At 41.9% G+C, this 23,823-nt stretch overlaps 2 protein-coding genes across 9 annotated transcripts in view; one reads left to right on the plus strand and one right to left on the minus strand.

Moving 5' to 3' along the window:
- fbxo11b (F-box protein 11b) overlaps window positions 1-23,076 on the minus strand; it is a 36,626-nt gene extending 13,550 nt beyond the window's left edge. For 2 of the 8 annotated variants that reach the window (XR_004655067.1, XR_004655066.1), the window contains exons 1-22: window positions 22,741-23,076; window positions 21,376-21,539; window positions 21,082-21,163; window positions 20,706-20,850; window positions 20,490-20,619; window positions 19,062-19,145; window positions 18,801-18,933; window positions 18,548-18,654; window positions 17,864-17,975; window positions 16,908-17,014; window positions 16,654-16,791; window positions 16,361-16,578; window positions 15,973-16,153; window positions 15,724-15,846; window positions 14,567-14,652; window positions 14,334-14,410; window positions 14,116-14,259; window positions 13,819-13,929; window positions 13,606-13,713; window positions 13,405-13,513; window positions 12,705-12,803; window positions 12,417-12,615 (exon numbers count right to left, since the gene is read on the minus strand). Coding sequence is in view for 5 of the 8 variants with exons in the window: in XM_034860557.1 (XP_034716448.1) it covers window positions 12,486-12,615; window positions 12,705-12,803; window positions 13,405-13,513; window positions 13,606-13,713; window positions 13,819-13,929; window positions 14,116-14,259; window positions 14,334-14,410; window positions 14,567-14,652; window positions 15,724-15,846; window positions 15,973-16,153; window positions 16,361-16,578; window positions 16,654-16,791; window positions 16,908-17,014; window positions 17,864-17,975; window positions 18,548-18,654; window positions 18,801-18,933; window positions 19,062-19,145; window positions 20,490-20,619; window positions 20,706-20,850; window positions 21,082-21,163; window positions 21,376-21,539; window positions 22,741-22,828 (2,676 nt within the window). In the remaining 3 variants the exon portion in view is untranslated. Of the gene's footprint in view, window positions 1-11,181; window positions 12,616-12,681; window positions 12,804-13,404; window positions 13,514-13,605; window positions 13,714-13,818; window positions 13,930-14,115; window positions 14,260-14,333; window positions 14,411-14,566; window positions 14,653-15,723; window positions 15,847-15,972; window positions 16,154-16,360; window positions 16,579-16,653; window positions 16,792-16,907; window positions 17,015-17,863; window positions 17,976-18,547; window positions 18,655-18,800; window positions 18,934-19,061; window positions 19,146-20,489; window positions 20,620-20,705; window positions 20,851-21,081; window positions 21,164-21,375; window positions 21,540-22,740 lie in introns of those variants that run through there. The other 6 variants (XR_004655065.1, XM_034860561.1, XM_034860560.1 and 3 more) reach the window with 6 other exon arrangements.
- msh2 (mutS homolog 2 (E. coli)) lies at window positions 467-10,957 on the plus strand. The gene is made up of 16 exons (XM_034860556.1): window positions 467-739; window positions 992-1,140; window positions 1,654-1,938; window positions 2,903-3,049; window positions 3,277-3,426; window positions 3,808-3,941; window positions 5,350-5,549; window positions 5,879-5,988; window positions 6,084-6,207; window positions 7,227-7,377; window positions 7,484-7,581; window positions 7,822-8,067; window positions 8,619-8,823; window positions 8,905-9,152; window positions 10,365-10,531; window positions 10,671-10,957. Exons 1-16 carry the CDS (start codon window positions 532-534, stop codon window positions 10,845-10,847), a joined length of 2,799 nt encoding a protein of 932 aa, XP_034716447.1. The 5' UTR covers window positions 467-531; the 3' UTR covers window positions 10,848-10,957.
- Window positions 23,077-23,823: the final 747 nt, after the last annotated feature.

Below are 23,823 nucleotides of genomic sequence, written 5' to 3' on the forward strand. Positions count from 1 at the left end.
GATTATTTTTTTAGGTTTTATTTTCACATGACAGCTGGAGATATGAAAGGGGAGAGAGAGGGAGAATGACATGCAGCAAAGGGCCTCGGGTCGGAGTCGAACTCGCGGCAGCCGTGCCGAAGACCTCTACACAGATGCGCCAGTCCTACCGAAGGAGCCACCTCAACCAACTGTTCAACATGTAGGGTAGGCTAACTACTGTTGATTTGTCTTCAGTAGGCTACAAAAATGAAAGAGAGCAGTTGTTTACGGCGCATGTCACATGGGAATACAGACCGTGACATTGAGAGACTTCCTAAATCCCCCTGAACATTTGAGACCGTTGAAGCCTTCATGGAATATATCTCAGGACAACTCCACTGAAGTTCACAATACTTTCGAATGTTACTTAAACTGTCCTGCGAGAGGCAGCAATTGGCCGCAAGCCTTCTAGTCTGCCGGAAAACTAGAATAAGAAGAAGATGACAACCCGTCACATAGAAGAAGAACGTAGTTTCCTGTTTGGCCACAGCGGTGGCGGGAGATTACAGCATGGCGGTGCAGCCGAAACAAAACCTGTCTATGGACAGTGCTGGCGAACATGGCTTTTTAAACTTCATTTTCTCCATGCCGGAGAAACCGGACACTACTTTCAGAATATTCGACCGTAACGATTACTACACCGTTCACGGAAAAGATGCCATATTTGCAGCGAAGGAGGTGTTCAAGACGAACGGGGTCATCAAATATTTAGGCTCAGGTAAGTTAGCTAACCACTTATCTGAAGGTTGCAAGCTATGGCAGGCTGCAAGCTAATTCAGCTGCTTGTTGCAGATGCATATAGGCTAGTTATAGGCTTCGTTGGATCTGCAAGCTAAGCTAGCTTCAAGTACACCCATTAAAACCGTAGTCCTGCTAGGGTACTGTAAATTGCTGCATAAAGAGCTTTGCAGGAAATCCGTGCATAGGGAATAGGTCGTTTTAAATATTAATATGGCGTATTGGTCTACAGGGAGTCGCAAGTTGGAGAGTGTGTGCCTGAGCAAGCTGAACTTTGAGGCCTTTGTGAAAGACTTGCTGCTGGTGAGGCAGTACAGAGTAGAAGTGTACAAGAACCACAGCAAGAGCAGCAAGGAGCACGACTGGAAGATCGAGTACAAGGTAACTATTTTTTTTAAAAGACCCATACACCTTTCTAAATGTAAATAAGTTATGTTTTTGTCCTGCTTTTATTGTGCCAGCATTGCGTTATGAATAGGTAATGTGCTGCGTATAATACTTTAACTAGCATTTAATAATACTGCTCTGTGTAAACCACACTTTCATATCACCTAAGACTAGGTAATATGATTGGAAGTATAACAGTATGGTCAAATAAATGCAAAATCAGATTGTGAATGGATTTATGTATGGTTCTTCAAAAAACACATAATAATAATAAAATAGTCATGGCCTGTTAATAGTTTTTTCATTATAGACATAAATCATCTATCTCAATTGAGTTCCCTCAAAAAAGGCCAAATTTAAAACACAGATGATGTTTAGGAATGTGTAAGGGGCCGCTTGTAGTGGTGACTCTAGAGTTATCACCTGAGTCTGCAGCACCCCTTTCAGCTTCACAGAGCTTCATAGTGATTTTCTGTTGTCCATCTTGCCCATTTTTTCCTCACCAAGGCCTCTCCAGGAAACTTGACTCAGTTTGAGGAGATTCTGTTTGGCAGTGGAACCGGAGCAGTGGGTTGTGCAGGAGTTGTAGCTGTGCGGTTTACTACAGGAGCTGATGGTCAGCGTGTGGTTGGGGTCGGCTATGTGGACGCAGCCCAGAGGACGATGGGAGTGTGTGAATTTCCAGATAACGAGATCTTTTCCAACCTGGAGTCCCTTCTTGTCCAAATCAGCCCCAAAGAATGTCTCTTGGCCCAGGGTGAATCCAACAGTGACGCCAATAAACTACGGGAGGTATGTGGTGGTCGAGGTTACAACAGCAAGACATCTGTGCTCTATCTGAAAGAAATTTTACACGCGCGGCACTGTATGTTCAATAAATAGGCAAAGCATCACAAACAAGCCAACATTAAATCACTCTGTCTTCTTGAAAATCTTGAAAAAGTTAGCAATTCAATGGTCTTAAATATATTTTAACAGGGCTACAACTAATGATATTTATATATATATCTAAAATATTTTCTTTGTTTACTTTTGTTTGGTGAATAAAATGTCAAAAAGTAGTGATTATCATAATTTCCCAGACCAAATGTTTGTATGTCTTGTTGATCAAAAGTTTAAAACACAAAGATATTTAGTATTATATCACATACGACAAAGAAAGTCAAATAATCACATTTGAGAAGCTGGAACAAGCTAATGTGTGGGATTTGTACTTTAAAAACAAAGTGACTCAAGCTCTTAAATACTAAAACAGTTGCCATTAGGGTTTCTTTCGAGTAATCTACTAAACTATTTATAGTTTGCGCTACTCAGTATAGACTATTACTTTAGTTTAGAAGTCTTTAGATGTAAAACTTGTCATGTTGTAATTCTCTCATGACCAATCAATCATGCGGATACTTGCCTAGTAGGTACACAACCTTAATTTGAAAGGATGCACATCATTTCATGAAACTTGCAGAGATCTCGGGTGTAGGGCTACATTTAAACAGATTGGTGAAAAAGACCGTTTACCTGCCGATCACTGAAGAAAGACAAGTTTCCCGAGTGCTGAGTTTTTGGCGTCGGAGAAGCCTTCAGTCTCATGGATCTGTGCATCGAACCCTGCTTCATGGGTTGTATTTTATGTCTCACTGCAAACTGAAACAACATGCCCCCAAAAATGTATGCATTTCTTTTAACGCCAAGTATAGGCAGATGCATGTTGGGAATACATCTTGTGATTCTGCTGTAAAGACGGTATGCGTTTGTGTAGGTGGTACAGCGTGGCGGCATGCTGGTCTCTGACAAGAAGAGATCAGAGTTTAATAGCAAGGACATGGTCCAGGACCTCAACAGGCTGCTGCGGGCCAAGAGAGGAGAGACTGTGGCGAGCAACACGCTGCCTGAGCTGGACAAACAGGTGAAAAAAATGTGGGGGGGGGAATAACATACCCAGCTGTTCCACTTAAATCACTATCGATTCTGTCAGGGATGATACATCAAGGGTGGTACAATAACGACGTGGAACTCTTTTCCAATGTAATCTTACATGTTCATACATACAGGACGGGACAATCTGATTATTTCTTCTCTTCTTACATATAACTTGAGTTCATTGAACTTAAATATACTGTATGATATTCTCAGGTGGCTATGTCGTGCTTGGCTGCAGTGGTGCGTTTTCTTGACCTGCTCTCTGACGAGTCCAACTTCAACTCCTTCAGCCTGACCACACTGGAGCTGGGTCAGTACATGAGGCTGGACAACGCTGCCGTGAGGGCTCTTAACCTCTTCCAGGTCAGTGACTGCGACCAGGTCAAAGGAGTTCCCATTTCCCCCAGTGAACCATAGTTAATCCCTTACCCATACCACAAAAGAAATCCCCCAATGTCAAAATCAACATGATTTCTCCAAAACAAATAAATAATTAAATTGGGTGGTCAGGATGCGGGGCAGTGTTACCGAGCCTCTTGTTTTGTAGCTTCTGGCACATTTTATATGGGTGTTTGTGTCATGGGATCTCATATTTTTTCGTGTAGATGTGTATGCAAATGGTGATGATCAAAAATGTACTTCATGTTTAGTTTCTAGGCATCAGCAGTGGTATGTGTTACAGAAATGTATCTATGACTAAATGTTAATGGCTTTGAAATAAACTATTTGACTTGTATCCTCCAGGGATCTCCTGATGACACCAGTGGAGCTCATTCATTGGCCGGTCTGTTGAACAAGTGCCGTACACCTCAGGGCCAGCGGCTTGTCAACCAGTGGATCAAACAACCTCTTATAGATGTAACCAAAATAGAGGAAAGGTAAATTAAATAACACAAATATCACATAATGAGTGTCAGACCCTTTTCAAATAGGGTGGCCAGAGGGTGTGTGCCAATTACAAGGGTATCGCACTTCACAGCCTCCTATTGAGGCCATGGTTCTCAGCAGGAAACCGATTGAGTGCCTACTCCATGTAGGGAAGGAGTCCTTACCCCAAGTGAAAGAGTTCAAATACCTTCTTGTTTGCGAGTGATGGGACAATGGAGCGGGGGCTTGGTCGAAGAATCGGTGCAGCGGGTGCTGTATCATCAATTTATCGCAACGAAAAGAGAGCTGAGCCGGAAGGCAAAGCTCTCAATCTACCGGTCAGTTTTTGTTCCTATCCTCACCTATGGTAGTGAAGGCTGGGTCATGACTGGAAGAACAAGATCCAGGGTACAAGCAGCCTGGGAACACCTTGGGATCCCCCAAGCCGGAGCTGTTTCCCCCCCATGACCCACTGGATACATTTTCAGGATACTTTACATTATGCTGATGTTATCCAGCTGTACTGCTCCGTTAAGGCTACTGAGTTTTATACGCTTGTCTTCCTTGATTAACTGCTTGACTAGCATCAAACATTGGTTAAGTGACAATTAGTTGCTGCTGAATATTGTGTTCCAATAAGACTGAAACACTATTTATTGCCCCTGAACGTAGGGTCCCTTTGATCAGGCAGCATGTTGGTGCTCGTTGCCCAGCCGAGCTTCAGAAATCTAGGTGTTTTTGATTCCGCGATGTCCTTGGAGTATCGCTCCAAACAGTTAATTAGAAACTGAACTGAGGAATATATACAAACTTAGAACTTTGATGTCAAAAGTTGAATTGAAAATGATCATCCATGCTTTTATGTCGTCTCGTTTAGATTATTGTAACAGTCTTTTTACTTTTACTTGTTCTTCAGGCTGTTCAGAACTCTGCTGCACGGCTTTTACCTCACACATGCAAAAGAGCGCACATCACACCAGTTTCAGCAAAGTTTACTGGTAACCAGTTTTTTAAAATAAATTCTGGTCCTCACTTTTAGAGCCTTGCACGGACAAGCTTCTTACATGTCTGACCTGATGCAGTGTCACACTTTTTCCTGGAGTCTGAGGTCGGATGGGGTTAGTGGTCCCCCACGCTTATTTTAAAACCAGATCAATCAGTTCAGGTAGTCGCGCCCAAGCTGTGGAATGCACTGGCCATCTCTTTATGTTGCTCAAATTCTGTTGATTTGATTAAAAAAAAAAGCAGTTGAAGACTATTCCAACAGGCTTTTAGTTGGTCAAGGGGTTTTATGGCTGATTTTATGTACCTAGGTTTTCCTTTGTATTCTTGTGTCTTATTTATTGTATTTCACTTTGATTTGTATCTGTTAAAATTGCTATAGAAATAAACTTTACTTACGTGTGTGCGTGTGTGTAGGCTGGACCTGGTGGAGAGTTTCGTGTGTGACTCTGAGCTCAGGCAGAGTTGTCAGGAGGACTTGCTGCGGCGGTTTCCTGATCTTCACCGTCTGGCCAAGAAGTTCCACCGTCACTCTGCAACGCTGCAGGACTGCTACCGCGTCTACCAGGCTGTGAGCCACGTCCCGGCCCTCGTCATGGCCCTGGAGAGATACTCAGGTACAAAGAAGATATTCTTCTGTCAACATGATGCAAAATACTGGATTTGTTGTGGAATAGTACTTATTTGAAGTTCCCAAGTCCACTAGAGACACACATTTGTGTTCTTTACTAAAAACAGTCACCAGCTGACCGTTAAAAGAATGATTCGATATTTTGGGAAATACTTATTTGCTTTATTGACGAGAAGATTCATACACTCCCACATCTGCATGCTAATTAAGGATCTTCTATTTGAGTGAAGGCGGACCTGATCAACTTTTGAATGAACATTTGTTCATAATCAATGCATACTACCTATTTTGATTTCTGATGTGTGTGTTTTGTAGGTAGCTACCAGGTTCTGTTGGAGGCGGTATTCCTTTCTCCTCTCAGAGACCTGCAGACAGACTTTGTTAAGTACCAGGAGATGATTGAAACCACACTGGACATGAACCAGGTCTTTGCTTTAGTATTTTATGTACAATGTTGCCGCATTATGTTTGCATATGATCATTTGTTTACGTCTACCTTTTTTTATTTGGTTACGTGTAGATTGACCACCATGAGTTCTTGGTGAAGGCGTCGTTTGATCCAGTGTTGAGTGAGCTGAGAGAAAAGATGGACGCGCTGGAAAAGAGCATGCAGGGGGTGCTGAACAGCGCAGCCAGAGAACTGGGTGATTACTCAAACGCACACAGTCAGGCACCAAGGTTATTTATCCATGGAGGAGATATCTGTGCAAATAAGTTTGATAGGTGCATTTTGAGGGAATGAATGCACGCATTCATCCGGTAATGAGCTTTTGATGTAGTGTGAAGATAGTGTGACAACGCCCAACCAAGTCCATTTCACCATGCGGTCATCATGTGCAACTTTTTTTTTTTAAAGTAAATTCTTCAGATCCCTCCAGCTGAAAGATGGATTTAAAAAAAATAAAACCTTTCCTAGTGATTCATTTTTTGCTGATTCCCCAGCCTTGTTTGGAAATGGCTGAATTAAAGTCCAACTAAAATCACATTTAGTCATCCCGTTTTGTAGTAAAAAATAATCATGATTAAATGTACTGTTACGTTTCATTATTAAAAAGGAAGAAAACATTACTTTGGGGAAAAACAAGCCATTTATAACTGACCAATCATACATTGTGGTCTCCGTGTGGTCAAGTAAGCTGTGGCGTGAAGGAGCGTGTACTTGTGTAGGCTTCATTGATGCACCTTAACGGACTAAATGTCAGCAATAATTGTTCATACCAGAAATTCCTTTTCTTTCCATACTAATATTCGATCTAAAGTAAAATAAAGGTGGTTAGTATAAGAGCCAGGTGACAGTATAACTTCACTAATATTTTATGTCAGTTGACAAAGTTTGCGTATGACTTCAGGTGAGGGTTTGAGCTTGCCTTCAGCCTGTAACCATCATCAAAAGTGTAATTAGATGCCTGATCGATCCTTTCCTGTGGAAGTTTTCGGTGTAACTCCAAACGCGCTGGAACATCTGGCCTGGGATTGCCTCTGGATCATCCAGAAAAAACTGGAGGTTGTGGTTTGGGAAAGAAACCTCTTGGCTCCCTTATATAGCCTGCCGCTACAGCGACCTGGGCCTGGATAAACCTCAGAAAAATGCAGTTGACAAAGGTTTTTTGTTAAATTTTTTGAATATCTGGGAGTTTGAGTTTCAGCTACAATGCGTTTTCAGGTTTGGACGCTGGAAAGACTGTGAAGCTGGAGTCAAATGCCATGCTGGGTTTTTACCTCAGAGTCACATGCAAAGAGGAGAAGAGTCTGAGGAACAACAAGAAATTCACCACGCTGGATGTTCAGAAGAACGGAGTGCGCTTCACAAACGGGTCAGTCTCACTGCGTCACACGCTCGATGTTTGCCTCGGAGAACCGGGCTCTTCTTGCCTTGCTGACTGTCTGCTGTGTTGCTCATGCTCTTTCACTTGTCTACAGTAAGCTGAGTTCTCTAAACGAGGACTACGGCAAGAACAAAGAGGAGTATGAGGAGGCCCAGAATGCCATTGTCAAAGAAATCATCAACATTGCTTCAGGTGAGGAATGTCATCACATGCTGCTACTGTGTCATCAGCATAGCATAGATTTGATAAACCGATGAAATTAAATGTGAAAAGGCTGGTTTACATGGAAATTCTCTTTGCAGTAGGTGCCCTTAAGTAATTTATTTATTTTACATGAACTACAAAAGGCAAATCATATTGGAGACTGCACATGCTGCATTCTCCTTTCTCTGTGATAATTTGTTTAAAATGCCGACCGTTTTAAACCACCAGGTTACGTGGATCCCCTCCAGGCGCTGAGCGACGTGATAGCGCAGCTGGACGCGGTGGCCAGTTTTGCTGTGGCGTCTGTCTCTGCTCCTGTGCCGTATGTCAGGCCCCGGCTGTTGGCGGACGGATGCAGGCGCATGGAGCTGCAGCAGGCCAGACATCCCTGCATGGAGACGGACGCGGACACTGCCTTCATACCCAACAACATCTCTTTCGTCCAGGGAGAGAAGAACTTCTATATTATAACAGGTGTAAAAAGGTGGCACACTTTCAAAGTGAAAGATCAAAAAGGCTTTAAAACACTTCCATAACAATTTTAAGACAATTATTAAAGCTAAAAGCAGAGTGAATATGGGACTTTTTCAGAAACTCAATGGGTCTTGCTCTACTGTGTTTGCCGGTGTCTGTTTGGTGCTTAGCAGGCAGTGCACAGTGTGGCTGAAAACAATGTTGTGAGAGTGAACCACAACCGTAAAGTTTAAATTTGCTTGAAAGCTCCAGAAAGCAGAGCTCCACATGTTACGAATTAAATTAATTTAGTCTTTCTCCATCTACAGGAGACGACACAGAATTAGAGAATCTAAGATATTCAAAACAAAAGTAACAAGACCAGTCCCTCACCCCCAGTTTTCAGTCTCCTTTTGAATCTTCACGGTCCTTGAGTTTTGGTGGAAACACAAACAGGAATGCTCAAACACTGTGTTCCTGTCCTAATTCTCGGGTTTAGTTCCTTTTCTGGAATTTAACAAGGAGACGGTAAAACTAAACTTATAATTACCTTTCTCTCTTCTTGCCTACAGGACCAAATATGGGCGGCAAGTCGACATTTATCCGTCAGGTGGGTGTGATCGCTCTAATGGCTCAGATCGGCTGCTTTGTGCCATGTGAGAAGGCGGAGCTTAGCGTGATTGACAGTGTCCTGGCCAGGGTGGGAGCAGGAGACAGCCAGGTCAAAGGAGTGTCCACCTTTATGTCCGAGATGCTGGAGACGGCTGCCATTCTGCGGTAAGAACAGACGCACAAGCTCTTTAACAGCTTCAAAGATGATGCACAAGCCTCGTCTCATCAGCCGTGCTTTTCCTGCAGCTCGGCCACGGAGAACTCGCTCATCATAATCGACGAGCTTGGCAGAGGCACGTCCACATACGATGGCTTCGGTCTAGCCTGGGGCATCAGCGAACACATCGCCTCCAAAATCAGTTGCTTCTGTCTGTTTGCCACTCACTTCCATGAGCTGACAGCGCTGGCAGCGCAGCAGCCCACCGTCCACAACCTGCACGTCACAGCCCTGACCTCTCACAACACACTCACCATGCTGTACAGGGTCAAATCAGGTCAGCACAGTTTAATACATGCTGTTTAATGTTTTTTTTTAAATTTTAAATAACCTGACCTAGGGCTGCACAATTAATCAAATTTTTATCATGATCACGGGTTCCCACAATCAAATTTGTGTAATTGAGTAATATTTTACAGTCGTCATTCCGTTCATAGAACGCTTTTTGCAAAGCCAATCTACCGCTCCGTAAACCTGTCTGATCATGCTTAGTTTCTAGATGTAGACAGTCAGAGGATTGAGTAAGCCCCGCCCCCAGTCACTCACACATGGCTCCCTGGCAAAACTGAGAGACCGCGGCGACAGCACCGGTCCACACGTCTAACATTTGTCTCCAGTTTTAATTGTAAACACAGCTTTATATTGTTAAGCATGAGAGGGAAACCTGTCATTTGCATCAGTGTTTCCGCTGGTAACTCTGCTATTGCGTTTGCCACGGCAGAAAATGCAAAACAAGTTACTGAATGTAACTAACTTCAGTTCGTAGAATAACAGCGTGAGAGCCTGCTGGACCTGGGCAAGAGATGTGACTCATGGCCAGAATATCAAAGTTCATAAAAATGCAGCGCAGTGACAATACAGACATTTCATACACACGTGTGTAACTCCGCTGACCCGCCATTCGACCCGTGCTGGACCCATTCATAATGAATCAGCCGTCACTGAGTAGCATAGTACCCCCCTTTTTAATCAGTCTGTTACTGTTGTTAAAATATAATTTTTTATAAATATATGTAAGGATGTGTATTTCAGACACTTTTCATGTAAACCTGTATTGCAGCTGTACATTTTCAATCTGAGAAGAAAACCCTGTTTTTGCATTTAATTTTAATCCCAAACAGTTTTAAAGAACTTGTAAAAAGTGGCTTTGACCTTTAAACTAAACATTTAGCCCACTTTGTAAAAGAAAATATATAGAGGTATATTGTGTATTGCCATTCAACCGAAAGAGATTTTTTGTCCTGGACTAGTAGATCTTAATATGGATGTGAAAGCAGTTATAAACAGCATATAGACTATTTATCTGCTTTATGTGACAATCGAGTTTATGGTTAAAATCAACAAATAATCCTGATTGTCATTTTGGCCATAATTGTGCAACCTTAACCTGATCCATTTTGTTGGTTCTCTGGACTATTTTTGAATGTAAGACAGCGAGTGTTAGGTATGGAGGAGAGGCATGTGAACTCACCCAGCCCTGTGTGTTCAGGTGTATGTGACCAGAGTTTTGGAATCCACGTTGCTGAGTTGGCATGCTTCCCGCCATCGGTGGTTGCCATGGCCAAGGAGAAGGCAGAGGAGCTGGAGGAGTTCCAAGAACCTGCGGGGGAGTTGGAGGACGAGCCCGAGTCCAAGAGACGACGGACAGACAAACAAGTATGGCTCGGTTTTGAAATATCCTGCGCTCATCAAAAACTAGACCTGACCCCAGCTTCAGTTAAAGGATTACATTCATTTTTACCCAACTGCAATAGTTTGAAGTCATTGTGTAACTGATTTACTCCCTCTTGCTCAGGTGGGGGAAAAGCTGATCCAGGACTTCCTGGAGAAGGCAAAGTCACTCCCTGCTGCCACTATGAGTGATGAAGAGGTGAAAGCAGCACTCGTGAGAATGAAGCAGGAGCTTATTGCCAAAAACAACCCATATATCAAAGAGCTCCTTTCACGCTGTGTTCCTGCAAAAACACCTTGATAGTTACTCACATTTTGTGCTCATAAACAAAGGTCCAAGTTTATGTACTGTAATTAACCACACTATAGCGCCAAATTTGTATAGTTTTTCAATAAAGGATTATTCCTGGATTTGTTTGAGTCAGTTACTGATGTTGCCTGATGTAATTTTTCAAGAACACAAATACAACTTAAACAATGTGCTGCATATGTAACCATTGAACATGTAGTTGGCCCATAATAAACTAAATTCTTCTCCTGGGGTGGGGGGGGGGGGTTCTTCGGCAACATTTAATTTCACAAAACCACAAATTTGTTGGTAATATTGCAGGATGTGAATCTAACGACAAGACACCTGTGATCTAATAAAGTTTTATTTTCTTAGAAATGGCCAGTTTCCTGTTTTCTTTTGTCTTTCTAAGAAAGTATACCCCTTTTTGAATTCCAACTAGCATCTACATAATGGTTATTGAATACTTCACAATATATTAAGTCTAGATGTTATGGTACATGCATACAATTCAGGCTGCATGAGGAGCCACAGTCACCACGATACACGGGGGAGGGGGGGGGGGGAGGCAGGAAGGACTGCAGAGGACTCTTAAGTTCCAGTTCAAAGGAGCTCTGACGCTTCCTATTGAAACCCTCTCCAAGAAACACTGACTGCATCAGCTTATAAACATATACACACACAACCAACTTTCACTATACACAACACACATTTACACTCTCACATACACACCTTTATACAAGCGTGGAGCTCCTCCACCTGCCATTTAAGCTAATATAGTGGAGAGGGTGTTAGTGTTTAAACGAGATTCTCTTTCACAGAAAGAACTTCACCACTGGGACTTTTGAGTTTCTGCAGTTTGCATTGGGAGGAGGGATGCTAACCAAAGAAAAATAATATATAATAAAATAAAAGACATTCAAATACAGTCAGCTTTTTGCTTGAAAATACAAAACTACATGAGAAAGCATTGAAATAAAATCCATTGATCAGAACATTTAAAAAAACAAAAAAATAGCCCAAGTGCTCCATCACACACACACACACACACACAATCCTGCTCTTTATCCACACACAGAGCAACATCCAGCCCATCCGTTGCCTAGTTACAGCTGCCTGGGCAGCCAATGGGGATGGCAGCTGCGAGGAAGCAGGAAGTCTCTTTGACAGCAGTTCTTGTGAGGACGACAAAGAAGAAGAAGAAGAGGGCTGGGAGCCAAGGATTAACACCAGGGGGAGGGGGGAGGGGTTCTTCACATGCTGCCAAAGTGGCACAGGTTGCCATCGACAGCCCCTCTGTATAGCCCTTCTCTTCTCATCTTCTTTATCTACAGACTGCAATAAGAAATACTTGAGGAATCTCTTGTGGCTGTTCTGTCAGTCTACCCTCAGCTCCACTGCTCCCTCTAGGGGAGTCAGTCTCCGCTGCAGCATGTCTGACTGCAGCAGGCAGGAAGCTGCTTCCTCTGCAGCCTTACACGCCAATCCCATCTGAGAGCGCCGCAATCACAGAGTCTCTCTGGGTCCTTATGGCTGCAAGTGGATGTGTGCATGTAACTGTGTGGGAGTATGTATTTGCGCGTGTGTGTCTGTGTGCAATGTAATGTGTTTATATGCTTATGTGAAAGAGTGTAACTGGACCGGATTTCTTCAGTTATGCTGCAGCGTGTTGGACTCAATGGGCGGTGCCGAGTCATACAGAGTGTCTGTGTCGTGTGTGGGCTCTCCGGCCAGAGTGCATGGGTTGGACAACGTTCCTGCTCCGCAGTCACAGAAAAACCTAATTGGGAACGGATAAGATTATTAACCAGTGTCCCTTCAAATAAGCAAATTAAATTGTTAAAACTACCTAAACTTCAAACGGCTCACCGATCGTGCCGTATAAACTCTACATCGTGCCCTTGGTGGCATTTTTTGATGCAGTTTACACAGATGGCGTTCCGATCTGTTGTATTACAGGTGTGACATCTGGAGACAAAAGACAAAACAGATTGATTCATTTACAACACAATGACAGAAAATAAAGACAAATTACTCAATGGGAGACAATTCCATACTTGTGCATTTTGACAATTTCTCTTCTAGTTGGGCAGTTTACCATTTCTTATATCAACTGTTGGGGCTGCCACTAACAATTTCCATTATGATTATATGGTCAACAAGACTTAAAGTTCTTAAACAGTCTTAAACCCAAACAAAATGTCACCCCCCATACCTCTCCCCCTTCTCATTATCTAAATAAAAAGGGAAAAGCCCCAAAAAAATAATCTTTCAAAAAAGAAAGGGAAAAAAAGATGACTGTGTCTCGTGTGACATTATTTGTAACGTTATTTGCATGCTGTAACTTATTGGGAGCAGTAGGCTAGGTGGAGCCGGTTATATCCAGGATCTGTAATAAGCGAGGCTAGCGGTGGGGGCATCCCAGAGTTACAACATGCACGGAGATGGGTATGTATGGACTTATCTAACTCAGGATACGGTGAATAGGCTAAAGTCACAATAAGTTGGCAATTCCTTTAAGCTCTACTTGCCAATATCACTTTGCGTTTTTTTTCCTGATCTGGTTTACCTGTAGAAGTCGTGCATGGGGTAACTGGTGTAGCTGGAGATCTTGTAGAGGCACTGTCCTCTGCTTACTGCCTTTTCAATGGCATCCTGGTTATTCAGAATCTTATTATCTGACAGAGGAAAGGACAAAAATGTGATTAGAAATCATAAAACTAGCTTGTAGCCAGACATGACAAACCTTTAATGTCCACACGCTAGTCACCTTTCATGGTGACGTTGACTCCTGAGGCCAGAAACAAGCCTCCAAAGCGATTGTTGAAGATCTGGTTACCCTCCAGCGTTGCTGTGGCATGGTTAGTGATTTCTATACCTGGAGCAGGAAAAGAGAAGTCAGTTTATGTCACCTTTTGGTGCTGAGGACAGAGTTATTTGTGCTAATATTGAGTTGAAAAAAACTTTGAAAAAAAAAGCTAACCTGCCGCAAAGCCGTCAAAAATGCGGTTCTTGCGGAGTATTGGGTGGCTGTTGGTGCTGATCAGCACACCGGCCTGAGCGTTCCTGAAGATGTCGTTCTCTTCTAGCAAACCTTGCAGGGAAAAATATTTTGTCGTTTTATTTTTTTAGATATACAGGAGCTAATTGTAGTACAGTAAACACTGAAGTTCAATGGTACTATTAAGTTTCCGACATATCTAGCAAAGATGAAGAACACTTCAGAAGCTATGTGATAGCGGTCTGTCTGTTTGTCTTGTTGAAGATAGTGTCAAAGTACCTCTGCCTCCATTGAAGATGCAGATGCCTCCATCTCTGCCATCATGAATCTTATTTCGTCTCAGTGTGGGGTTGCTGTCCGTCTTGATCCACACCCCGGCCATGGCATTGTCAAAGATTTCATTATCCTCGATGAAGCCCAGACCTGTTGTATTAAACAGCAAGATTAGACGTGCAAACACACAATGAGACAAACCAAGCTAAATCGTGAGTACAGACCTGAGTTGTAGACTAAAATCCCCCCATTCTGGCCTCCCCATATCTTGTTGCGTCTGATCTTTGGGTTGCTTCCGGTCCTGTCAAAAGTCATTAAAAAATGTATTGAATTATTACTTACAACTGCGTGAATAAAGGAAACTCAGTAGTGTGCCCCAGCTTTAATGTAAAAGCATCTCATGTAACATCAGTAACTACTTCAGTGAATACAATGCTGAAAGGCAGTTAATCATTACCTTATTTGTACACCAGAGTACATGTGATTGTAGATGTCATTGTCTTCCAACACACCATGCCCGTTGTCGTAGAAATACACGCCAACCTAAAAATTAAAAAAAGGACAGATGATCACAACATTGATTAAACACAATGTTGCACGACAAAAAGATAATACAAATATGTTAAAGTGCTCATATTACGCTAATTTTCAGGTTCATAATTGTATTTAGAGGTTATATCAGAATAGGTTTACATTGTTTAATTTTCATAAAACACCATATTTTTGTTGTGCACATGGCTGCAGCTCCTCTTTTCACCCTGTGTGTTGAGCTCTCTGTATTAGCCACATAGTGAGGCATCTGACTTTGGTACCATCTTTGTTTGGAGTCGCACATACGCAGTACCTAGGTAAGGACTACTAGCCAGTCAGAAGCAGAGCATGAGGGAGTGCCATGCTAGCAGCTAGGTGAGCATTATAACGTGTTACAAAGTGATGCGGGTTTGTCACTGAAGTAAAGGCTGGACTACAATAGAGCAGTTTAGAGCAGTTTGTGAACAGTGTTTTCTGTTGGCAATGGTAAGTCTCTTAGGGGTGGACTTTGGACTTTTTCACTTTGTAAACCACAACATGCACATAAAAAATATATAACACAAAAGGAAAGGCAAAAAGCCAAAAAAACATAATATGAGCAATTCACAAGAGTTAAAAACAGCTCAGTAAGATGGTTGTAGATTCAATTTTTTCTTCTTAATTAAGGCTAGGCGAACTAAAGACCTTATTCAAATGATCGTTTCAAGTTCTCATTGCATTACTGAAAAGCAAACATTTTTTGGAAAAACATGTGACTAACCTAATACACAGAATATCCCCATTTACACACAAAAACACTTATAAAAGCGCACATACAGAATATCTGGCATCTTCAACTGTTAAACTATGTATACTTTTTGTTTGAATGGCTTCAATTAGTGGGATACTTGCAACTATTTTTACAGTGTTGCTGTCACTCAAATAAAATTGTCAAGTCATAACAGCTCATGAATGCAGTTTATCACTTTACTGCAGCTGCTTCTTACAAACGATGTCAAAAAACATTACATTTCATTAGCTGGGAAAATGTATTCAGATTTCTCACAGCTTTCTATGTGCAATGTTAGACCATGTTCATTTTACCTGTTTGCCACTGTGGATGCGGTTCTTGCGGAGAACTGGAGTGCTGCCTGTGGTCACCCAGACTCCAGCCAACGTGTTGCTGTAAACCTCATTCTCCTCGATCACCCCCTGGCCTTTCTCGTGCTGAAACACAAAGCAGGATCAGCTGTAAAAAACAATAACACACCTGACAGGGGGACTGTTGAAGCGGTTGACAGACTGTTAAAAAATAATCTGTACTTGGTGAAAAAAATAGACGAGTGTATTTACCACATAGATGCCCCCATGCTGTCCATCGTGGATCTTGTTGTGTCGTACAATGGGGCAGCTGTTGGTTCGGATCTGGATTCCCGCCAGGGCGTTACCATAGATATCGTTGCTCTCTATCAAACCCCGTCCATCTCCAAATATGTACACTCCTCCTTGGTTTCCGTTGAATATAGCATTTCCCCTGGATATATCATAAAAAAATTTTAAAAAGAAGAAACTGTCATAATCTTGGAATAAACATGCACATGGAAGAGAGAGACATAAAGTTTCCTAAACACCATATATTCTTTACATATCAATATCAGTCCTGATGATCTTCACATTATCAGCGGTCTCTATCTATAAGTTTCCTAACAATGTTGCCCCAAAGGGGAGTTTGTTTGCTTACCGTATCGTTGGGTCGCTGTTGGACGTTATCCACACACCAGCAAAGTTATTGGCATAGATTTTGTTCTCAATAAACTGCCCCCGCCCCTTTTCGTGGACATAGATGCCTCCTGTTTGGCCATGATGGATCTCACATCGCACCACTGTGGGATTTGCGTAGGCCTTCACCTCAAAACCTGCTATGCGGTTTCTGTGGATGTTGCAGTTCTCAAAGTAACCCTGAAACACAAAGAAGACAAATTAGATTGGCAGTGATGTTCAAGTAAAATGCATGCATATTTGCTGTGTATTTACCATGCCGTGATCGAAGGTGAACACGCCAACATCTCGTCCGTGATGGATATGGTTACGTCTTATGATGGGATTACCGTGGTTTTTCACCCAAATTCCTGCTAGCGCATTGTTGCTGATTTCATTGTCTTCATAAATGCCCTGGAAAAGAAGACAAGACAGAGTCAGAAGCTTTTGTGCAAATTTGTGTGTTTATGAATGTGCATCTATGGCAAACGATTAGTGTAAGCATTTTAAAAAGGAAAAATAATTTGTACCTGTGCATGATCTGTTATGTACAGTCCTACGTTCTCACAGTCACTGATGTTGCAGTGTTTGATGGTTGGACACGCTCCCTGGCCACTCACACACACCGCTGAACCCACTAAATTCAGAAGAAAAAGAAGCGTCACACTACACAATAGTGCTGCAAAGAAATGATCACCTCCATTATTCATTGACCAACTGTCAAAAAACCCAAAAGATGTTAAATCTAAAAATTATACTAACAGACAAAGCAACACTAAAAACACATAAGAAGCAGAAACCAGCACAAGGTTTCATTGCTGGTTTCATTTCTATAAAAGACTTTGATTATTAATTGGTACATTTTCTGCTGATTTTAATGCTGTCATCTCAATACTGGCCACTACTTAACAAAAAAATTAAAAGGTTATATATTTCAAGTAGATGTAGATGCCACACACTATGAATCCCTCCCAAGAAATAAAATGTATTGATGCTAAATGTGCTATGACATTTAGGGTCCAAGAAGATGATAATATAAGACACAACCCAGGCTGATGGAAACTAAGCGTCAATTCACAAGGGGTTGCATTATTCTGTGAAATACTGGCACATATTTTCAAGATTTCCCATAGCACCAACCCAGGAACAAAAGGGGTTTCATTGAGGAGAACAAACTGTCATAATAAAAGTAGTTGCCAAAAAAAAGCTTTTGGTTTTGAGTCCAAGACCCAAATAACAAATTTAGTCTCTCATCCTGGGACATAATGAACACACTGATTAGTTAGTGAAATACAACAATTAGGGACACTGAAAACCATTGCTCTAAGCTGTTCTCATACAGGGGTAGACACAAGCACTTGTACAAGTGCCCCCAATGCAAGACCCCTGCAGGAAATGTTGCCTCTGTCAACTCTTTTTCAGTGTTGTAGAAGTACAAATGTCTTTGTGTCCTGCCAATGTAACAAGTGGTCAGTGTGTGCATTACCTGTGCATGTGGAGCGGATGATGCAGTGGTCAATGTTGGGGCTGCAGTTGACTGTGATCTCCAGACAGTGGTGGGCGTTATGGTGCTGCGCCGACTTATCATCAGGATTAAACTGAGGAGAGACGAGAGCAGCAGCGGTCAGACAGTGGCTTTGGTTACTGACTACACATCAAGCTTGTTTTTTTTGTTTTCACCCACCACATCCACACTGGACTCTCCCTAGTGGAGCGTTAGTGTGACTAATACGGATATAACTAGAAAAACGTCATGTAAAGAGTGATTTTTTATTTTTTTTTCAAGTGCAGAAGTTGCAGACAGATATCCTTTTCCTTCTTAAATAAATTTCTCAGAGATTTCAAATTGTTATAGCTGGTTTAACTCTACATACAAAACAACCCAGATAAATATGTGGAAACATTACACCTTTCTGTAATTGGCATTGTGGCAAGGACCATATTTGTTGTAAGCCTCATTTGTGGTTCTCATTTACAGAAACCCAGGAGCCTCCATTCGGGAAATAATTACTTCCTCAACTATACCTAAATAATAACTTCAAGACTGTGACTACATAGAATAATACTGGAGCCCTGTAATGAGACTATAAAACAAGGTCTTTAATAGACAGCCATTCTTCAAGTGTTTCAAAAGAAGTAAAATCAAGGGAAAGTTGAGATCTTTGTTCACCTTGATGGTCATGTATCCTACATAGGCATCCTCTGAGCCCTCCATGAAGACAAACGTTGAGTCTCTAGTATTCTCTATCACCACTTTGTCTGCTACTTTACCGGGAGCTGAGGGGAAAAAAAGAGAACACTCATAGACACCCTCATACATATGGACATAAACACAGCTGAGTCTTAAGAGAGATATCGATTATGTACGGCAAAAGCATAAAGGTAATGTCTTAAGTACTTTCCAGTGAAGGAAACATGCTTACCTGCACCAATCATGGTGATGGGGGACTCTATATAAATCCACTCATCTGTATAGATGCCAGAGTGGACAAAGATTAAACCATCAAAGTGGGCCTCTTGCACTCCACCCAGCGCATCCTCAATGGTGTCATAATACTGCAAGAGAAAGGGGCAGAAACACACTCAGGTAAAAAAAAATACACACCTACAATTCATCACAAACCAGCAGGTTTACATTAGCTATGCTTTACAAAAACGTGCATGCTCTTTTAGCTATAACTTACCAGCATATTCTCTCTGCCTTTGTATCTGCCAGGGTTACTGTAGAAGTGTTCAGCAAAACCTGGCTTTACATGAGCACCTTTGTACTGAAACACAGAAAACACTAAAATCAAGTTTCTGACGATCAAACAAACATGATATGGTCCTCACACAACCTAGGTATGTCCCATATATTTTGCTAGTATAGCAAACAAGTATGACTAAAAAAATATGTTTATTTAGGTGCAGGAATGTTTCTAAACAGAAAACAAATCAGCAAAAAAAGCAAATTGAATGTGCTACAGAAGACGGCAGCGCAAAAACTCTGGTTGTGAACAGTTCAACCACCAAGTTTTCTCCCCCCCCCCCAAAAAAAAGTAAAATTGTCAAAACAAGTTACTGAAAAAGGACAAACTTTTTGTCTATCATGAGTACTTTTTCTGGTTCCTGTATTGTTAACTGTCCTGCAAACTACAAATTAGAAACCACCCGGGTCTACAGAATAACAACGTATGCAAAGGTAGATTTCAGAGTTACAATACATGCAACAGCAAAACACTGCCACTTTCATTTCTAGACATCACAATTATAAGCCAATAAAAGTAAGAGGTAGGACTCCTGCAAAAGCTAAAAAGGGTGAAGTGAACATTTTGAAAGACAAACTGCAATTTGTATGACTGATCATTAATGTTTCATTTTCACCAACCTCAATCCTCTCTTGTTGGGATTGACTTAATTAGATGAGATCCACATAGTATTGTTGACATAGCCTAAGAAAAACATTGTTGTCACAATGTACACGTTACACTGATCTTTGTGTGAATGAACTGAAAGCATTCATTGTGAGACTGACTGAGAAATACTGTATTTGCAGTTAAAAAAAGAAGCACAAGAGTTTTGACAGCTACTTGTCATAAAACTCTGACCAACATTTCCCAGAGACCAAAGAAATTAAGGAACAGCTTAAAACATTTGGAGTAGCTTGTTGGTGTTTCCAGAAAATAATGACTCGAAATTAAACACCAGCACTTAAGTAAAAGTACTTCTAAAGTAGTTTTACTACCAGATAATTTTTAATTTAATTGCTTAAAGTTGGCTAATCAAGCGCATTTTCCATAGTGCTTATGTATGTTTTATAGTGATAGCTATGCTTCATTTCTCCCTGTAACTTATTGAGATGTTTTGTGTGTGTGTGTGTGTGTGTGTGTTTGTGTATGCCAAGCGGTATGACTTTACAGGCACTCTTTTTCACCAGGTCAGATATTATTGCCTTATTAAGTGGCATAGATTTTATAACAAGGCCATGTAGGACTTTTGAGAACTCCAAATTCTTTATTTTTATTGTATAGAGACTAAATAAATCAAGTCTATGCAAAGATACTGATGCTGTTCATAGACCTCTTTCTTCTTCACTACAAACAACACACAGACAACTATGAGGGTAAACTTACAAGCTGTTGGAAGCTCTCCTTCCAGGGGTTTGGGTGTTCATGCTCTTCGGGGCTGACTTGAAAGAATCTGCCTGGCTCAGGATGCATCATGGGACGTGTGTACTCAAACACCTCCATGTATAGACGCTTCCTAGAATATTAAACACCAGATGAAACAAATTTCATTGGTTGTACTTTAATGAAAAGACAAGTTTTTATGCCTTCAGCAGCACTGACCATAGGATTGGGTCATTGGCTAACTGGCTGAATCTTTTGCAGACACAAGCTGCCTGACAGAGGTCCTGTTCCAGTAAGTAGGAGAAGATCTTCAAAACAACCTCATCTGGAAGTTTCTGCTGCAGATATTGCTCTGCTGGGGCTGCTGAAACACACAAATACACACAAATACACACACTCAAAATGTAAGCTTTAGGAAAATAAATATTTCACTCCAAGCACATTGAACTATGGAGTCATTCTATTTAATGGATTGCAAAGTAACAAGATTTACCAGCACACAAAGAAAAATCAATAATGATTAAATAAAAAAAATGAAAAAGGAGAGAAAACGCTAACGCTCTCCTTGCCCCAGCTGCAGAGATTAAGCACACACCTGGCAGGTCGTGGCTCTTACCGGACACTCTTGCCCGCTTGGCTCGATGGCCAAAGGCCTCTGTTGATGAAGTGGAAGCTCCCTGTAAAAGAGGGGAATTAGGATATCAACTTCATGCCAGGATTTATGCACTAGGTAATCAACTGGAAAATGTACTGTTCTGCTACAAAATCATTGTTCTTTTAAAAGATGACACAACAAATCAGCAAATCCCTCTGATTCACACACTGAGGTCTGCAGACATGCACACTGCAGTCAATGCACAAAAAATGCACTTTAATGTTTCAGTCTAACCTCCATTGGGCCCTTGCTGTGGCAGGCAGAGGCGGTGGCAGAGGCAGCAGCGGTTCTCTTAGGAAGCAGGGTCTTGCGTCGAAGCTGGTAGGGACTGTTCTGAGCTCCTGGACCGGACTCCTCAATTGCCATCTCTGCTGCAGCTGCTGCAGGAGCCTCCTCATCTGGACAAAAAGTAAAACAGATTTCCTATACATACACCACTTTCTCAAGAGGCACTTTAATGCACAAAGCTGCAGTTTAAACCAAGGCCATGCAATAAAATAAAAAACAAAGGGTATGTATCTGATAAATCACATCATCTCTTTTTTGCTCAAATACACAACTAAAATATCTCCTATAACTGGAACAAACAATTAAACCGCTGACACTTGTATTCTTCTTACTCACATGCTGTAATGCACACTGCGCAGGCTAACAGAAAGGGTAATAGTTGGTAAGGCAGACAAAGGTTAGTGATTGATAATGGCTGATGCACCCCCTGCAGCCACATTACCAGTCTTTCATGTCTAGTCATTCACAACAGATATCAGCCAGTGTGCATTTGTCTCTGTGTACTATATGAGCAGAATCAGACTCATATCTTATAATGCTGTCAAATTAAGGGCCGCAGATGAAGTCGATCAGACGTGCTGCTAATGGCTAAAAACTGAACTGCGTAGCTGGCAAATCCGCGGTGTAAACAAATCGAGCTACGGCTAGCAGGCTCTGAGAACAAGGAAGGGGATGTGGGTTCAGTCTGCTGGCTACGCTAGCTTTGAACGACAGCCCCAAGCAAAGAAAATGAAGTCAGTGAATGCATCCAAACCACACCGTTTCATCTGTCACAGCTGATCGTTTGTAGCCTCTGGAAGCTGGGGCAGCTAGCTAGCATTGCCCCGTTCGCTGTTTTTTGTTTTTGTTAACGTTACACCCCAAAAATGGCAGTCCATAGACGCCGCAGATTTGCACCCTCAGACTCGTTAGTGACAGCTGGGAATGCGACGGCAGAGAAGACACGCATATTGTGGCTCCAGCGTGTAAAGTCGACCCCTTTTTCCTTCAATTGAGGTTGACTGCATATGCGCGGTTAATGTTTACCGTTGAGGTACATAACGTTATGCATTACGTTAGGCGAAGGCAACCCCCCAACCTCCACATAACCTGGTAAACGAGCTAGCGGTGTTAGCTAGCCCCAATCACTCAAGCCAAACAAAGCGCGGCCTGGCCTAAGCCACAGAGCAAGAAGCCCCGGGTTTTCCTGTTGAACCCGCCGTCTCTAGGAGTGGAGTACAAGCCAAAGGCAAAAAACGAGGATTATGTGAAGACTGTTATCACCCGACACAGCTTCGTACTAACTCATTAGATGACTGAGGCCTAGCTTACCTCTATCCCCGTTGTTCCGTTCGGGCTGCACCGGGCGCGGCCTCGACACTCGCCTGGGTCTCCTGTTGGTGGCTCTGACGGAGTTCATCTGGGGAGTTGATTGTTAAAAAATAGGCTGCTATCCTCGACCGCCCGTTTCTAAATTTAGCCCTCGGCCCAAACTACCACCCAACCAGCCTTTTTCCCAGATACAGCCAAACAATTGCGATCATAAACCCGCTGGTATTTGGGGTGTAATCGCTTTTTCTTTTCCTCCTCCGTGGTGTTACAACTCCCCCCGTATCGCTGCTTGGTGCCAGCTCCGTCTCAGTCTGTAGCAGGAGGAGCCATTTACCCACCAGGGAAACAATCGCGAGAAAAAAGAACAGAGTGTCCATTCGACCAATCAAGTTTGGCTTTTCATGATCTATTCCCACAGCGGCCAATAAGGACCTTCGTGTCAGACGAGTTGACAAACCATTCTGTTGGGGTTCGTGATCGGTCAAGCGGCGATTTGATCAATGCTCGGGTACAAATAATGATTACAATAATGTACATTTCGCAGCCCTAGTCCCTATGTCACAGGCACATACAGGCTAGAGCTATATGTGTGACACATTGAAAATAACCACTCTCAAATGTTTTATTAACATTGGCATCACCTTGAATTTGTGTAGCCCAACTGTCTTCCTATGTAATTGATTTATAATTTGCCATGTATCAGTAAAAATATGAGTGTTTGGAACATACTGAGCCTATGAAGGGCAGAGACTGGGGTGATGTTGCAAGAAATGTTTATATTGAGAAGTGTATCAGCCTACCTTTCCACACTTTAAAATCTTAAAGTGAAGTGAATATGTGAATGTTAAAGCAGGAAACAATTTCAAAGACTTTTAATAGTTTTAAACATGGAAACTGAATGATCTTTTTGTCATTTGTTTTTATTTTGAGTCTTTTGATGTGTCACTTAAATTCAAATTTAAGGAATTATGGATACATTGGAATCCATGAAACCAGACTATAATCTTTTTACAGAAACTTTTCAAGCCAGCAGGAGGTGAGTATTTGAGCCTCAAATTATAGATTTTGGATAATCACTTTAAT

This window comes from Etheostoma cragini, chromosome 21 (assembly GCF_013103735.1).
Source record: "Etheostoma cragini isolate CJK2018 chromosome 21, CSU_Ecrag_1.0, whole genome shotgun sequence".
NCBI lineage: Eukaryota > Metazoa > Chordata > Actinopteri > Perciformes > Percidae > Etheostoma > Etheostoma cragini.

Bases quoted from the DNA above. Each gene is read 5' to 3' on its own strand.
- msh2 (XM_034860556.1), top strand. From the start codon at position 532: ATGGCGGTGCAGCCGAAACAAAACCTGTCTATGGACAGTGCTGGCGAA. The intron at 7,582-7,821 runs GTGAGGAATGTC...TTAAACCACCAG, and splicing joins AATCATCAACATTGCTTCAG to GTTACGTGGATCCCCTCCAG. The intron at 9,153-10,364 runs GTCAGCACAGTT...CTGTGTGTTCAG, and splicing joins GCTGTACAGGGTCAAATCAG to GTGTATGTGACCAGAGTTTT.